We start from the raw sequence: 15,614 nt of genomic DNA, 5'->3' as shown, positions 1-15,614 counted from the left end.
TGCCATCAAGCCATGCCAAGACAGAAACGTGAGTGAAGGTGAAAGCGCATTGCAGGTAAACAGTCAGAAGCGTGGTCATGCAGTGAGGTGAGGGTGAGTCAGTGCGAGGCCCCAGAGCAGGACAGCGGGCAGCAGGGTAGAGGAGAGCCAGATCAGGCGGTACCCGGATGGAACAGCTGGAACTGGGCATCTCAATACATGGGAAAGAGAGAGAGAGAGAGAGAGAGAGAGAGAGAGAGAGAGAGAGAGAGAAACAGAAAGGAGGGAAAATACAGGAGGTTAGGAGGAGCACAGCAACATACAGGGGCGTTGACCATGTTGACCATGAGACGATCAGTGTACACACGAAAATGTGCCATCAAGCCATAAAAGGCCACAGCACAGGTTTTCTCAGCCACGTCATACACTGTTGATGCCGTTGCTTAAATACTTTTTTTTATATATATATATTTTTTACTATATTCTACATTATTTAATATTTTGATATGGTAAGAAAAAGAAGTTGAACGTTGACTAATGCTCCTTTAATCCCACACCACATCTGGCAAACATGCCGCACTGAATGAGAGCCCAGATAATCACATCACTATAACAGTGCCGGCATGGTGGCCCAGCAGGCAGCAGCACAGCTCCACGGGTCTGGGGTTGTCTAAAGGCTCTCGCTCGGCCTCTGAGGGGCCTGGTGTGTATCACTACGCCCAAACACTTCCAATGACTGCCACCTCTAGCTAGCACCCATCTGAAATGATAATTTCATTATAAGTTTAATGTTTAAAGTTTATTCCCACCATTTTTAGGATCAGTCTAACAGAACTATGTTAAATTATTGTTTTGGTTTGGCCAATTTATTTATAAAATAAGTAGTCAATTTTAACAAATGGCTTCTTTACGGACCGTAACTCGTTTTATCCAGCATGTCGTCGCTGTCCAATAAAAACATGTAGCTATCTCCAAAATGGGGACTTTACAGGAGAAGGAAAAATGTGATTATATTTTAGTCCAAAAACGTTTAATAACGCTTCAAACCCTTTTTATAGATGTATTTTTTTTTTAATCTGGTGGTTGTTCTTCATATTTTGTGAATTTTATTGAAAGATTATAAGGTTCTTACTTTTCTTCAGAAGCTCCAGTTCGCTAATAAGCCGATGCCTAATTGTACTGCCTCATTCCTGAGGACCATATTCAGAGTGAGGGGCCCTTTCTTCTGGGCTGTGTTTACTCATGGAGACAGGAGGGGGCGCCAAGCCCGGTAACCACAGTAACCGTATCAACAAACCGCTGTGACCGACCTGGAGATCACTAACCTGTTAGCTAGCTCTAGCTCTAGCTCTAGCTCTAGCTCTAGCTCTAGCTCTAGCTAGCTGAGTCCGAGTACCAGCTTAAGACCCACTAAACTAGCCTAGCTACACAGTTATAGCAGTAAAAAATGAAAAAACGATCAGAGAAGGTGAGCAGAGAGAGGAGAGGCTCTGGAGAGGAGGACGATGCGCCCAAGGCTGATGGTTCGTTCAAATTTCAACAACTGAGCTATTTGCTAAAGAAAAAGCTAGATAGATAAAGCTACAGTCGAAAGTAACAGACTTTAATTTTTTAATAAGCATTAAATAAGTACAAAATCACACAAAAATAATACAAAATCCAATCATATTGATGATAAAATGCAGTTCTGCCAATGACGTTGGGATATTAAGAGCCAACGACAAAATTATGATTTAATTAAAGGATATTTCTTTTTTTAAAACAAATGATTTATGATTTGTCTCTATGATTTTAATTTTAATTAAAAAAATGATTTTAATTTTAATATTCTTTTTAAAGGGTGTAGCTAGTTCATCTCCAGGCCCACACCTCAAATGCGTATTTCTCATATCCTATAATAGATGATTAGCAAGTTTTCATACAGTGCCTTGCAAAAGTATGATCGTTGTTGTTTTAAGGATCTGATTCTATGTGATGCATCTCCATAAAACAGTCTAAGTTGGTGAAGTGAAATTAGAAAAATATATAGAAAGAATAAAATTGGCATGTGCATATATATTTATCCCCTTTGCTTTGAAGCTCCTAAAAGGTTCTGCCACAACCAACTACCTTCAGAAGTTGCATTTATAGTAAAATAAAGTCCATCTGTGTGCAATCTAAGGGTCACATGATCTGTCAATATATATAAATATTTATTTATCTGTCAATATATATAATATATAAAACACCTTTTCTAAAAGACCCCAGAGGCTGCAACACCCTTAAGCAAGAACACCATTAACCAAACAACACCATGAAGACCAAGGAGATCTCCAAACAAGTCAGAAACCAGGTTGTAGAGAAGTACGAGTCAGGGTTGGGTTATACAAAAAGATCCAAATCTCTGATGATCCCCTGGAGCACCATCAAGTCCATTATCATCAAATGGAAAGAACATGGTACTACAACAAACCTGCCAAGAGAGAGCTACCCACCAACACTCTCAGACTGGGCAAGGAGGGCATTAATCAGAGAGGGAGCACGGAGACCAAATACTGGTCCGAGTCAAGGGGAAGATGGATGGCGCTAAATACAGGGACATTCTTGACCAAAACGTCTGTCAAAGATTTAAGACTGGGACAGAGGTTCACCTTCCTACAGGACAATGACCCAAGGCATACTGCTAAATCAACACTCGAGTGGTTTAAGGGGAAACGTGTGAATTAATTGGAATGGAAACCATCTAACTGTGGCAAGCTCATAGAGACTTATGCAAAGCTACTTTCAGCTGTGATTTCTGCAAAAGGTGGCTCTGCAAAGTACTGACTTTGGGGGGGTGAATAGTTATGCACGCTGAACTTCCCTGTTATTTGCTGTTTTGCATATGTAACAGAGGCCTCTTACTATATGTTACTTACCTGTCATTTAGGACTGAATGTACAGGACAAAGGCCCAGCCCAAAGCGTAGGTAGGTTTATTTTCTACCTGCAACATCTAGGAACTTGTGTTGTTCAAGCCTCGTCTGACTTTTCTGGTCTGTGTTTAAAGAGGACTACCAGTGCTCTGGAAACTTAGAGATGGACTTCCCAGAGCTGTGTGCTTTGCTTGGCACAAGGGAAATTCCTTCTGTGAAGCTCAAGCAGCCAATAGTAGCATCACCTGCTACAGACAGCGGAGAAACAGGTATATCTTTTGGGTATAGATTAATTCATCATTAATATGTTGACTCTTACCTGCATGTTGCTGCTGTATTGTTTAAACTAAAACATGAAGCCAGTTTAGATTTTATATAAAAAAATGAATTACATAGCCATAATTGTTGCTATATGGCAGCAGCTCACCGTGATCCACAGTTCACTGAGAGTCAATAAAAACACTGGTGCTGGACACATTGGATATTGACATATTTGCATAATTATTTCCACATTCCATTCTATATTGCGAAACCATTTCTGCATATTTCATGCCTTATAGACATGTCTTATGGCAATGTATTGGTTTAATGTTTGTGCTTACATTTAAACGACAGTCCACTTATCTGTTTAGAGGATGGCCAAATCTCATCTGGAGGCTCAAAGACAACTTGGTGTCCTAATCCCTGCCTTCAGGTAGAGATGGAGAATGAAGACACTCGGAGTGCAAAGAAAATCATCATATCTGGTAAGATGGATAAATTCAACAGCGTACATTTGCACAATAGCATTGTATATTTGAATTCCTGGGTTCTGCTGCTTACACAGATGATATTAATTTTATTTATTTATTTGATTAATTTGGGTAGGATTTACCTACCCAGGCTTTAGTCCAGCAAATCATTTTTAAAAATCAGCTGCAAGAGTTGCAACCATCCCAACAGGAAAGTAAGGGCATGGTAGCATCATGCACTATATATGCTAATGTCAGGCATGGGCTAGTGGGGTATAAAGCCCCCAGCATTGAGCTGTGGTGCAGCTCTGGAATGACAGTGCTCCATCTAATACATTTGGGATGAGTTGGGGATGAGTTGCTAAAAGCAAACAAATCCTCACTGCAATGCTCCAAAATCTTTTGGAAGCCTTCCCTCTTCTTGATTTCTTGTTGATTTCAGAAGAAACAGTGAATGAGCAGGTGTCCCCGTACTTTTGTCCATATAGTGCCTTTTCTCAGCGGGGACTGGGCACCTGGTTAAAGTGAGGGATGGACGGTGAAAAAACAGGGAGATACTGTAAAATAACCAGCTTCAAGCTGAAAATCGGGAGAAACCTTACCTAATCCAAAGAATGAGACGAAAGCGAAGTCTAGTCGAACAACAGAAACAAGGCTGAACAATGACCTCAAGCTATACGAGAAGATGTACCATGGTCTGAACATGGTGTTCCACAATAGTCCAGTCCAAATCAACATGAACAACCTAGATTAGATCCGCCAGGAAGAGACTTAAGCAGAAACTTAGTAGGCAAACAAAATAAAAACATACCAGGTCATTTTATACAGCCAGAAGAGTATGAAAAATGCCAACACAACTAAAATCTTGTAATCTCTGGCAATTTAAATGTTATTTTATGAAATCATGGCAAGTACGTTTTAATAACAGTGGATAGCAAACTGTAACCAAAGAGCAGTGACTCAGCAGATTCATATAATTTCAGTGAAAATGCACTCAATTTTCAATTTCATGAAAATGCACTGTGTACAGATTCTACACAGAGCACATTTAACCCGTCAAGTTGCTCGAAATTGCTTGTTAGACCCTAAAAGAGTTTGATGTGATTTGTTACTGTCTAGGTTGGAGGGTGGATGAGGTGATGGCTCAGGTGCTGAATAAGACATTACCATCCCTGAGCAATCTACAGAGTCTAAAGTGAGTGGTTGAACTGCTTATTATGTTGGCGTGAAACAGTATTTAAGCTACAATGTTGCTCAAGTTAAGCATATGATGAACTGTATGGTGGCATATTTTACAGGATGTGGCGGGCTGGACTGACTGATAGTGTTTTGACCTCCTTGGGAAGCACAATTTCCATGTGCTCCAACCTCCGGTAACTGATTGTGTAGGCCTTCATTTGTTGCTTTATTGATAGTCATTGACATTTTTACATTCATGAGATGCACTTTTTCAGAACTGTGAAAACCAAACCAGTCTAAATCTAATCTTGATCTTAATAGACAAGAGGTCTTTAAATAGAATAATTCATTTATTTAGTATATTTTTCATCTTGCATACAACTACAGTCAGATGTTTACTTGTTAAAAGCTAGGTTGTTCATACCTGACAACTTGACTTTTGACAGCTTTACATATACAGCAGTTGGCGGACACCCTTATCCAGGGCAGCTTACAGGTTAACAACTTTACAGAAGTAGGTGGAATTAACAGTTAGGTTCTTTTCTGGGAAGGGGTCAACCCCCCAGTCCAGTCTATGCTACATACAGTAGGCTTCTCCAACATGCACATGCATTTCTGTAAATTCTTAAGATTAAAAGTTACCAAAGTTCTGCTCAAGAATCTTCTTTACATGTAAAAATCTGTAAATCCTGGATGCCTCAAAATACCCACCCATTGCCCAAATAATAGCCTAAAATAAAAGAAATTAAAATCAGCAGAAAATCATAAACTTTGCTGGCTTAAGCTTGACTAAAGGCCTTATACCTTAGGTTTACTGGTTATATTTTAGTTCTAATCATTGTCAATAAAAAAGGAATGGCCTGAAGACTGAAGTTATTGTTATATTACTGGTGCCTTTGCCTTATGGGGCAGTGGTGGCTCAGCGGTTAGAGTGCCAGGATATCGATAACAGGGTTGTGGGTTCGATTCCCGGGCTCGGCAAGCTGCCACTGTTGGGCCCTTGAGCAAGGCCCTTTACCCTCTCTGCTCCCTGGGCGCTGGAGTTGGCTGCCCACCTGTGTGTGTGTGTGTGTGTTCACATCGACAAATATGTGCACCTTTAAATGTAGAGGAGAGAAAAACACTCTTCACCTCTTCTCTGTTCTTGCTTTGTCTGCGTTAGGACAGTCATTTTGGAGGGAAACCCACTTCCAGAGGAGAGTTATCATATCCTCATGGGAGAGGACAGTATGTAAGTGTCCAACACAAGCCCAAAGCAAGATTGGTCCATTCCAGTACTTGACATTTGTAAAGGACAAAGGAAAGGCTTTCTTCTAAAGATCATATTAATGCAGGTGCTGTTGCACAGTAGAACAGTGTTGGCTTTTGCCAATAATTTTGCATGCCACTGTATACAGGTATAGACCTATTATGTAGTTTGGGGTCAAATGCTTCAGTTGCTACATATGCAGTAGGCTATATTTTAGTAACTGGTATCACTGTGTAGTAACATGAAAGTAGTGTATAGTTATAATAGCATATTATTTTATAAATATAAAATATATACAATACTTACTTTATATAGTATATAACGTAATAACATTTAAAATTCAGATTATATATATGTTGGAATGAGAGGTTGGAATACCGTCATGTAAAAACGAAAACCCTCACACACACTGTTTTCTGCTGTTCTGATAGGGTAGCTCATCTGTCATTACGAAACAACCATATTGGAGAGGAGGGAGCACGTTTAATTGGTTCAGCTCTGTCCACAGCTCACTCTGCCAACAAGACTCTTCTGACACTCAACATGGCCTTCAACTCTATTGGTGATAGAGGAGCCATTTATATTGCACAGGTGTTGACACTGACAGAATTCTGTAGAATGCAATACAGCGACAGCACGTCTATCCCTATTTTTACTATTTCTTCCCATATTTTTATTTCATATTATTTCTTCTGAGAAGTTTAGTATTTGAGCAATACTTTGTGCCACTAAACTAATGTCTTCTTTTCCTAAACTAATGTCGTTTCCTCTTTTGCAAGCATCTAGTAGTTTATATGTGTCTTCTAATTACTAACCTGTCCTTCTCTCCTGTTTACTTATCTTTCTTTATAGGGGCTGCGTCTCAACCGCTCTTTGTTGTGTCTTTCCCTAGCCAACAATCATATAGGAGATGCAGGGGCAAGCTGTCTGGCTGAGGTACATCTTATGAGGTATCCCTTATGGCAATATGATTGACCTTAGTAGGTCAACAGACAGCTGATGATGCTGATAACTTGGTGGTAACAGATTTTTTTTAGGAAGTACTGTCAACATTCCATATTAAAAATAGTCCATTCTAATCAAGCCACCAAGTCCCTTTGTTATTCTGTGTAGGTGCTTGGCCCTTTTGACTTGACACATGAAGAGATTGTTGAGAGAAGGAGGCAATTAATCAGTAGGGACCAATCGGTGAGGAATCGAATGGCAGAATTGTTTCCTATGTGTGGTTTGTAAGGGTCTTTCTCTGCATCACATTTCTGAACACATCAGTGTTTTATATTGGCAAATTCATAACCAGGTTTGTTCTGCTATTTGTCTGCACAAACCTGTACCTTTCTTTCTTTATCTTTCCTTCACCACATTCTCTTATCCCACCCTCTCTCTCCTTTTTTAGCCATCTCAGGTAGTTGCTGCAGACTCTAAATGTGAGGGCTCTCTGTCCGTCCCTAGCAGCTCATCAATCGAGCACATCAGTAAAGGATCCAAAAGCACCTCTAAGAAAAAGGTACAGACTCTTTATCTCGTGCTCTCTATCTTTCTTTGCCATTATCCTCACTGGCCTGTTCCGACAGATAATTTTGTCTGAGCCATCAGGTCACATCTGGGATATTTGGGTGTTATATGATCACCATACCACCTCATCTCCAACTCCTCAGTTCATGCCAAAAGTATTGGATGGAGCACCATCATTGCAGAGAACACAGTTCCACTGCTCCACAGTTCAATGATGGGGGTTTGTATACCCCTCTAGCCCATGCCTGGGATTAGGCATGATGCCAATAGGTTCATGTCCAATTAAGAAACCTTTAGCCAATAGGTTCATGTCCATAAGTCCAATTCTGTTGGCAGTACTTCTCTTCTGGTACTGGACAAACTGTGTGTGTGCCTTTCCACATCTGTGCAAATCATTACTGGGTGCAACTTAAAGTAGCTGAATGCATTCATTAGAAGGGGTGTTAACAAACATTTGGACATGCAGTGTATTGTACCCAATTGGAGCTTTAACTGACCCAGTTATGACTTTAATGGAATGTAGGTTTGGACTTTCTTAAGTTTGGATTTCTTTGCAGGATGCTCCCAAACAGGAAGAGAAGCCAGCAGCAAGTCAGACAGTGGCCGCTGCAGGAAAGAAAGAGGAGCCCAAGCTGGCCAAGAAAGGTAATAAGACTACCATGTTGTGTCTGGTACAGTTTCACAGCATCTCAGAAATTGCACACATAGCTAACACAGGTAAAACACAGCTTGTCCAGTCTCTGTAAAGAAACATTGCCAAAAAGAATAGGACACTCTGGAGCAGATAAACGTGAACCTACTGGCACCATGCCTAATGCCAGGCGTTTGGCTAGAGGGGTTTTAAAGCCCACCAGTATTGAGCTGTGGAGCAGTGGAACTGTGTTCTCTGGAATGATGGATTCTTTCTTTTTATTTAAGCAGTTAGCATGCTGTTAAAGTGCACGTCCTGAATGGGTATTCATTTCTACATTTTACTTATTTAACATGTAGAAATTAGAGCACTTTTCATATAAAATATCGCCCCAGTGCAAACGTAGGCCTACACAGATCCTAGCTTCTTTTATCTTTTGTGGACATGTCAGTCATCGACTGGAATCATGATCAATATAATTTGGCTTCTCTGACAATAACTTATGAAAAAACTATTTTATGTCAAAGTGAAAACATATTTCTACAATATCAATTAAATGAAAATATACACTGTAAAATAATTGACTGCATAAATATTCAGAGCAGGCCATCCTCGCATACTGAGTAAGAAGTGATTGTGTAAGAAGGAGACCGCCAAGTCACCTATGACTGTGAGGAAGGCCACCAAGATATCCTATGACTACCTGTAATCATCTTATCTATTTACAATACACTTATCTTACACTTTTACACACTATTTATGGAAGTTTTGACCAGAGGTGCCCCCACTTTTTGTATATATATATATATATATATATATATATATATATATAAACATTTGGGTGGCCCTGGTATATAAAGAGAAAAAATGGTGCAAACTTTTACGAAAAGAACTGAGGTAGATCAGTTATGCTTTGGGCTTGTATTACAATGGCACAGGTGTTACAAAGTCTTGACCATGCAGGATGCCAAAATGTTTTTCTTTTTTTGGTATTCTGAAATTGTAAAAGATGGAAATTAAAAAGTAGTCTTGCTTAAAATTTCAAAGAGACCGGTCATCTTTAATTTTATGCTGTTGAGGTCATCTTTTTACATGCTTAACTGTTCACAGTAACAGACCTTTTGACCAGGGATGCCAAAACCTTCAGCAGTGTATATACATACACATATATTTCAGCCATAACAGGTCTATAAAATCAAGTCCACATCCATACAGTAATCGCTACTTACTTGCTACTTACTTACGCTACTTGCTAACGCTACTTGCTAATTTGTTCGATATTGATCTCATTTACAGAAACAAAGGTGCCACGTGGTCGAGGAGGAAAGTCTGGAGGGAAGGAAAAGCCCCTGTCAGGATCAGAGCAAGATGTAAGATAGCAAAAGGGAAGGTTGACTAGAGAAAAAATTCATGAATTCTAATAAATATATATTTCCCCTGTAACTTTTATCACCCACACAAGCTCAACAATCACAAATCACAAAGCTTAAGGTCTGTTTTTTTAAAGCTAATGTTCTTTGTTGTTATGTGTTTTATGCACTACGGACATCCCAACAGGACAAAAGCAACTTTGCACAGAAGGTGTGTTCATCTCTGCCTGCTGTTTTCTCTTATTTAAAAATTCACTAGAAAACTAGAACTGAACAAGAAGTTCATTGGGATCCACAGTTGCCAAAGATTAGGAATCTTAATTGAACAGCAGAGGCCCAGAGCGCCCTGTTCCCTCCACCCCCGGTTCCCCAAAACAAATTCAAACGTTGGTTTGGTGTTCCAAAAACCTTTGTTTTATTGGAAACTTGTTTTACAGTCTGTTCCTTTCTTTTCACACAGTTCAAGAATGTTCTCCTCCATGTCTGACTGTTCTAGGATGTTCTCCGTTTCAAAGTCTTGAAGACATGATTGTAGAACATTCTCCCCAGTTTCAGAATGTTCTGCAATGTTCTCCTTCATTCTTACACTGCTTTACAGCTCTCCCCCATTCACACGCCATGTTCCAAACATTTTACTTTCTTGTGGAATGTTCCTGTACATCTGCACCATTTCTATAGTATAGACTTTTGAATTTAGTAGCGTCTAAGCTTAGAGGAATCCTTTGGATCCTAGCCTATAAAGTATCTAAGCTTAGAGGTATCTTCTGGATCCTAGCTTATACAGTATCTAAACTTTGAGGTATTCTTTGGATCCTTTATAGTATCTAAGCTTAGAGGTATCTTTTGGATCCTAGCTTATACAGTATCTAAGCTTAGAGGTATCTTTAGGATCCTAGCCTATACAGTATCTAAGCTTAGAGGTATCTTTTGGATCCTAGCCTATACGGTATCTCAGCTTAGAGGTATCCTTTGGATCCTAGCCTATACAGAATCTAAGCTTAGAGGTATCTTCTGGATCCTGGCCTATACAGTATCTAAACTTTGAGGTATCCTTTGGATCCTTGCCTTTATAGTATCTAAGCTTAGAGGTATATTTTGGATCCAAGCCTATACAGTATCTAAGCTTAGAGGTATCTTCTGGATCCTGGCCTATAACTCTCCCCCATTCACATGCCATGTTCTAAACATTTTACTTTCTTGTGGAATGTTCCATTTCTATAGTGTTCATCTTTATTCACACTGTTCTTGAAATATTGCCCCTAGATGACACTTTTCTTGAAGGTTCTCTATTATTAGAAGGTTCTGCCCATTTTGCTGTTGTAGAATGTTGGCCTACTTTCAAACTTCTATACAGTGTATACCACTAACATTGTTGTAGTATAAACTCACATTCACATTGTTGCACTACTGCCAACATTCAAGGCTTGGTGCTTGTTAGAGAAAGCTGGGACAGTGCAGTGGCCTGCAGTAAAACACTGTAGAGAGAAAGGGGCATAAGATGCAAGTGGCATGAAGAGAGACTGTATATTTACTGTGTATTGTTTTGTTTTTAAATAAACTGTTCTTGTACATTTGTTTGTATAAGACAGGAGAGGAAGCACTAAGCCCTTTGCTAGATCCTGGCATACGACACACTGAGGGAAAAGTAATTCAGCCAGGAAACACCGTACTTGTCTCTCTCAATCTGTCAGGTCAGTCATACAGAGCTTGTACTAAAACTGTCTGTGAGTGTTTTGAGATTAATGATAGATCCCTTTTCTTTTCATCCAGGTAATAAACTGACAGAACAGTCACTACAGAAGTTCTTGTCGTCTGTGGGTGGCCAAAGTGAAGGAGGACTCCTACGTCTGTCCCTTAATGTGAGGTTCATTTTCCTTGTGTGTTCTGCAATTAACCTGTCCATGTTTCAACCTCAAACAGCTTCTGGATTCGGCCAAATGACATACATAAAACACTCATGTGTTTGTTCAGAGCCGCTACGCAATGTTCAATTTCCAGTTTCAAATGGTGCATTGCAATTGGTTTTGGTTTCTCTGGGTGATAGTCTATGCTGACAGTTGATGTAACAGAACTGGCAGTTCTGGTAGTGTTCTCAGACGAATATGTTAAGCTGTTCAGGGATGTTTCATTAGCAGCTGATCGAAAAGATGCTGTGTCTCGCTTCAACACGTTAGCTTTCCCCCCCTCAGCACTGGTAGCATTGTGTGATAGGGAGAGTCCCAGCTAGTGGGTGGGAACACAAAAATGACTACGTTGGGTGGAAAGAAAGAACTCAGTAGGTAGCACAGTTTTGTCAGTCCTCTGTCAGGCTTGTCCAACCTCACAAACATATTTTAAACCCCTGATGCTGGCCTAATAAAACAAAGAACGGACCAGCCCCTCCGTACTTGATAGCAGTGTTCAAAGATCGATCAGTACCAAGAGCCCCTCAAGTTTTAAGTACTGCACAACATGATCCAAGACAAGCATCTGGGCTTTTTTTCTGTCCTGGCACCGAAGTGGTGGAACGAAGTTCTTCTGGGTGTCCGAACGGCAGAATCACTCGCTGTCTATAAATGCAGACTGACCTCTTTCAAGAGTACTTGGGTTAAGTGTAGTGTTGAGTATTGTGGTCTCCACACTGACTTTTGAATTTAGTAGTGTCTAAGCTTAGAGGAATCTTTTGGATCCTAGCTTATACAGTATCTAAGCTTAGAGGAATCTTTTGGATCCTAGCTTATACAGTATCTAAGCTTAGAGGAATCTTTTGGATCCTAGCTTATACAGTATCTAAGCTTAGAGGAATCTTTTGGATCCTAGTCTATACAGTATCTAAACTTTGAGGTATCTTTAGGATCCTAGCCTATACAGTATCTAAGTTTAGAGGTATCTTTTGGATCCTAGCTTATACAGTATCTAAGCTTAGAGGTATCTTTAGGATCATAGCCTATACAGTATCTAAGCTTAGAGGTATCTTTAGGATCCTAGTCTATACAGTATCTAAGCTTAGAGGTATCTGTTGGATCCTAGCCTATACAGTATCTAAGCTTAGAGGTATCTTTAGGATCCTAGCCTATACAGTATCTAAGCTTAGAGGTATCTGTTGGATCCTAGCCTATACAGTATCTAAGCTTAGAGGTATCTGTTGGATCCTAGCCTATACAGTATCTAAACTTTGAGGTATCTGTTGGATCCTAGTCTATACAGTATCTAAGCTTAGAGGAATCTTTTGGATCCTAGCCTATACAGTATCTAAACTTTGAGGTATCTTTAGGATCCTAGCCTATACAGTATCTAAGTTTAGAGGTATCTTTTGGATCCTAGTTTATACAGTATCTAAGTTTAGAGGTATCTTTTGGATCCTAGCTTATACAGTATCTAAGCTTAGAGGTATCTTTAGGATCCTAGCCTATACAGTATCTAAGTTTAGAGGTATCTTTTGGATCCTAGCTTATACAGTATCTAAGCTTAGAGGTATCTTTAGGATCATAGCCTATACAGTATCTAAGCTTAGAGGTATCTTTAGGATCCTAGTCTATACAGTATCTAAGCTTAGAGGTATCTGTTGGATCCTAGCCTATACAGTATCTAAGCTTAGAGGTATCTTTTGGATCCTAGCTTATACAGTATCTAAACTTTAAGGTATCCTTTGGATCCTAGCCTATACAGTATCTAAACTTTGAGGTATGTTTAGGATTCTAGCCTATACAGTATCTAGGCCTAGAGGTATCTTCTGGATTCTGGCCTTTACAGTATCTAAGCTTAGAGGCATCTTGTGGATCCTTGCCTGTACAAACTAGCTACATATATTTTCTGAGTAAACAGTAAAGCCTTTTTATAAGTTGCTCTGGATAAGAGGGTCTGCTAACAGCAGTATATCTGAAATGATGCATTTGTTGGCGCATGGCTAGGTTAACGTTAGCAGTGTTTGCCACATTGATTTTATGCAACACTGGTGCTGCTGCTATATATTGTAATGTTTAAATTGCCTTGTTCTGTGTGGTGACAGTTTACCATCTCTACTACACTCCTGTTGTAGGTTTCTTCACAAGCTAATCTGAACACTGACATTTATTATCATTATTATTTTTTGCAGAGAAACCGCTTTCCCATGGACTGTGAGCCCTTCATGAAAATGTTGGAAATTATGTCTCTTAAGGATCCTCTTAACAAAACCAGCTCTGTTCAGGTGGATGAAGAGCAGGGACAGGCATATTAGTGTTGCTGAGTGTATGACATTAAAATATTAAGATTAAGATTGCATTGCTAAGTGTTCATTGGAAAAACACAGATTTGACACAATTTGACATAATAAACAGTTAACAATGCCAAAAACGAAATTCTACAGTATCCCTTTACAGCCTGTGAGGTTTGTATGTGTGATGGTATGTTGAATAAATGTGTAATTCATTATTTGTGCGCCAAATATGTAAAACCTGCCATGTTTAGTTATAAATAAAGTGTAATTGTGCTTATAACAGTTAGATGGTGTTGTATGACTCGATTTAAACATTATGTCTAGTTATTACTGGACACGACAAGATTAGAATGCCACACCAAACACCTCCCATCTGGACGGAGGACCTATTGTTATTAAGGACCAGGTGATTGGACACTGCTTACAAGGTGCAGCACCACAAGTTTCTCTTTGAGTTGGGAACTGGAGGTCTTCTTATTTAGTTTTTAAGGGGCATGCAGCATTTGTCCTGGGTGATTTTCTTTTTATTGACCTCAGTCAGACCATCTCATCAGCAGATAGGACAAAAACTTGATATACACTCATTCAATCACTGTGATTCCTGGGAAAATTGACCAAAGACTGGCACTGGGCCTCTCAAAGATCAGCTGGGCCTCTCAATCATCGAGGGCAATCTCAAAAATGTAAAAATACTTCGTTTTACTCTGCTTTTCTCTCCGTGTGACATGAAGCAGGTGTTCTCAGATACTGTAGCACTACTGATTGGTGTGATCATAAAGTAGATGGGTTTATTTATGTTTATGTGTTTTTCATATTTTCAATATGACCTTGCTCAAGCTTTTGGTCTGTTTAGCAATGACTATATTATTAAACTATATATTTACCCACGCTTGTACTTCTTGTCATAGCAGTTCTAATAGGAAATCTGAGTGATGAAATTTCCTTTCCAGATATTAAGAAAAAGAGATTTGTTTTTTTTATTGTTACTTTCATCTCCTTAGTGTTAGTCATTAAACGTGTAACTCATTGTAAGACTTTTTGACCCATTAGAACTAGTGCCCCATTTATTACATTTATTATTAATAGCATTGATTTCAGATATATTACAGTACAGTAAAAACTCTGACCTATTATAACATTTTAGTGTGTGGTTTGTATATTTCATATTAGCATTCGGTTTAGGATAAAGTTAAATGACTTCTTCCACTTGAAGCCTACATTTCAAATAATTTAAACAGTATTTGTCATTTTTTGTGGTACATCTAAATTCTGTGGATTAAATGTAAAAGCTAATTTGAGTAATAGTCATTTTAGTAATTGACATATTGTATGTCATATAATTGACATACTATTATCCATGTGTATATAACCTTTTGTGCTGAAATTGTAGCACTGCATTAAGTGAACCATTTAGAAATCAACCCTTGTTATACAACGTGTGACACATCTATATGCATGGTATACATTACACATTAAATATATTAGTAATTATCTACATCCAGCAAACAATTTATAAGAAAGGCTAATAATTAGAGTAATGCTGCTGAGGTGGGCCTCCTTCTCAAGTTCTTTATGGTATGGATTCCATAAGATATTGGAAACCAGAGCAAATGAATGCTCTGAATCTCTCGTTTGGGACGACTTCTGCTTCATGACATTCATGCCTTATCACACTGGAAGGAACCCTTAGAAGATGGGATACACCATAGCAAGACCGTGCCAAGAATACATACAGTCAGGTTCATAAGTATTTGGACAGTGGGATTTCTGCCCTCAGTTTTGTGTCCAGTACTTGAAAAGTGTGCTTGATTGGGTTAGGGTCAGATGACTGACTCGAGCATTTAGGAGATATCCATAATTTTTCTTTCAATGAAACCAAATCGAGAACCTTCT

The 15,614-nt window shown here is 39.1% G+C and overlaps 1 protein-coding gene across 1 annotated transcript; it reads left to right on the top strand.

Annotated features, from left to right (window-relative positions):
- Positions 1 to 1,295: 1,295 nt before the first annotated feature.
- lrrc71 (leucine rich repeat containing 71) lies at positions 1,296 to 14,608 on the top strand. Its single transcript, XM_072674668.1, has 17 exons — positions 1,296 to 1,502; positions 2,888 to 2,926; positions 3,007 to 3,141; positions 3,505 to 3,618; positions 4,723 to 4,798; positions 4,902 to 4,976; positions 5,945 to 6,013; positions 6,463 to 6,622; positions 6,884 to 6,967; positions 7,145 to 7,219; positions 7,425 to 7,535; positions 8,101 to 8,188; positions 9,471 to 9,544; positions 9,732 to 9,755; positions 11,130 to 11,235; positions 11,315 to 11,403; positions 13,620 to 14,608. Exons 1-17 carry the CDS (start codon positions 1,427 to 1,429, stop codon positions 13,740 to 13,742), a joined length of 1,518 nt encoding a protein of 505 aa, XP_072530769.1. The 5' UTR covers positions 1,296 to 1,426; the 3' UTR covers positions 13,743 to 14,608.
- The last annotated feature ends 1,006 nt before the right edge of the window (positions 14,609 to 15,614 follow it).

Source organism: Salminus brasiliensis, chromosome 3 (assembly GCF_030463535.1).
Source record: "Salminus brasiliensis chromosome 3, fSalBra1.hap2, whole genome shotgun sequence".
Classification (NCBI taxonomy): Eukaryota; Metazoa; Chordata; class Actinopteri; order Characiformes; family Bryconidae; genus Salminus; species Salminus brasiliensis.
Note: the sequence above shows the minus strand (reverse complement) of the source record. Positions and strands in the feature narration are given on the sequence as shown.

Coding starts and splice junctions, on each gene's coding strand:
- lrrc71 (XM_072674668.1), top strand. CDS start 1,427: ATGAAAAAACGATCAGAGAAGGTGAGCAGAGAGAGGAGAGGCTCTGGA. Junction 6,623..6,883: donor GAGCCATTTATATTGCACAG/GTGTTGACACTG, acceptor CTTTCTTTATAG/GGGCTGCGTCTCAACCGCTC. Junction 11,236..11,314: donor TGTCTCTCTCAATCTGTCAG/GTCAGTCATACA, acceptor CTTTTCATCCAG/GTAATAAACTGACAGAACAG.